Source organism: Bactrocera latifrons, unplaced genomic scaffold, assembly GCF_001853355.1.
Source record: "Bactrocera latifrons isolate USDA-ARS-PBARC rearing strain unplaced genomic scaffold, ASM185335v1 scaffold_59, whole genome shotgun sequence".
Taxonomy (NCBI): Eukaryota; Metazoa; Arthropoda; class Insecta; order Diptera; family Tephritidae; genus Bactrocera; species Bactrocera latifrons.
In genome coordinates, this window is record NW_017537256.1 from 928,735 (window position 1) to 930,543 (window position 1,809).

General features: G+C 39.9%; 1 protein-coding gene across 1 annotated transcript; it reads left to right on the plus strand.

The window, feature by feature from the left end:
- The first annotated feature begins 499 nt into the window (after positions 1-499).
- LOC108974843 (adult cuticle protein 1-like) lies at positions 500-1,534 on the plus strand. The gene is made up of 2 exons (XM_018942932.1): positions 500-612; positions 909-1,534. The coding sequence occupies exons 1-2, from the start codon at positions 607-609 to the stop codon at positions 1,317-1,319; spliced, it is 417 nt and encodes a 138-aa protein (XP_018798477.1). The 5' UTR covers positions 500-606; the 3' UTR covers positions 1,320-1,534.
- The last annotated feature ends 275 nt before the right edge of the window (positions 1,535-1,809 follow it).

Here is a 1,809-nt window from a genome sequence, read left to right on the forward strand (position 1 = left end):
TATGTATGTATGCATGAATGCTGGTGCATAGTTGTGCATTGGAGCAACGTTGAGCTGAGTACAGTCCATTTGAGTGGGCTGAGATCGGAATTTCGTATTGGTGGCGGCTGCAGCAGCAACCGGCAGTGAAAGGTTATTTTGGGTTTTGTATAGACACGAGGCGGCTTGGACAGGCTGCCGGCCGAGGGGCGTGCAAAAACACCAACACCAAATATTACTCTACTTCCAATGTATTTATGCGGTCGCGCATACAGTTGCTATTAAGAATTGTTGTTGTTGTGCTTTTTGAGTATGCAACAAGACAAGTTTCGTTGCAATTTGAAGTTTAGCCGCCGCCCGGCGTTTGTGCTCCGGCCGCTCTTTAGCAGCTAAATGCTAACTGTTAATGTTACAGTTATTTTTTGTTGCTTCTTGTTATTGTTGCTGCTGTTCAATTATTTTATAGCGTCGCTGCATATGAAGTTCAACGAATTTTTAGTATAAAAGTTGGTATAATTTCGTATTCGAAATCAGAATCAAGTCAACACTTCTTGAGTGTGTCTAGTAGCGATACAGCAAATCCATTTCTTTTACTTCTCAAATCCTTCTCCGCTTTAATCACCAAACATGAAGGTAATAAATAGTTAAATGGTGCTACAGGATTGACGAAGATCAACGCTGTAGTTGAAAATTGTGAAAATAATTTGAAAAATATAGCGGAAAAATTACAAAACATTAATGTGCTGACTTAAGCAGTCAAATTCAAAAATAATTTAAAAAAATTTATGTAAAGAACTTAAAGTTTTTTCATAGAATTATGAAGATTATTTTTCAAAAAACAAAACAAAAAAAAAATAAAAATAAAAATAAATAACTAAGTAAAATTTATAAAAAAAAAAATTCCTACCTCTTCCACCACTCTTTTCCAGTTCGTTGTTGCCGTAGTCATGTTGGCTCTCGCCGTCGGTGTTAACTCTTCCCTGCTGCCGCTGACCGCTCAAATTGCTCCAGCTGTGTCGTATGTGACCTCTTCATTGGGCGGTGGTCACTTGCTAGCACAGGGTGCTTGGGGTGGCCCAACCGCTTGGGGCGGTTCAGCTGCCATCACCGGTTTGGGTGGCCTTGGACACGGTTTGCATGCTGGCATCCCCGGCATCTCACTCAGCCAGGGACCTGTAGGCGCTGCCATCGCTGCTCCAATTGCTGCTCCTCTTGCTTTGGGTCATGGTGCTGGCGTGTATGTGGCTAGGACTCGTGGTGCTATTCATACTGCTCCCTTGGCAGGACACATCAACTCGGCGACTTCTTTGAACTTGGCACCAGCTCCAGGCACACACTAATTTGGTTCAGAATGCTTTTCATCCAGATCAACGCATATCCCACATATCAAAAAAACCCAAGCAGAAATACATATTATTGCATGCTGTCAGCAGCTATACTTATACAAATTTGACGACATTGATGACTAATGGAGGATGCCACCGCACTAATTGATTATGTATATTTTAGAGCGAAATGCAGATTTCCGCCGTTTCTGTAGTTTCGTTTCCGATATCCCACAACCCACATCCTAATGCACTTACCGACATTTTTTATGCAACATATGTTTAAGGCATATCTATATTTTTTATGTATAATAAATAATATAATATGTACATTGTACACATATACATAAATATGCTCATTTTTCTTGCTTAGATTAACTTCCAAATAATGGATGATTGTATACTCCTTTGTTGGCATTAAGGCATATAATATCCAAAATATTCTTTGACGATTCCAACACACTTCCAGTCTAGTTTTGTACAGTAGTTTTGCGAATTTATGACA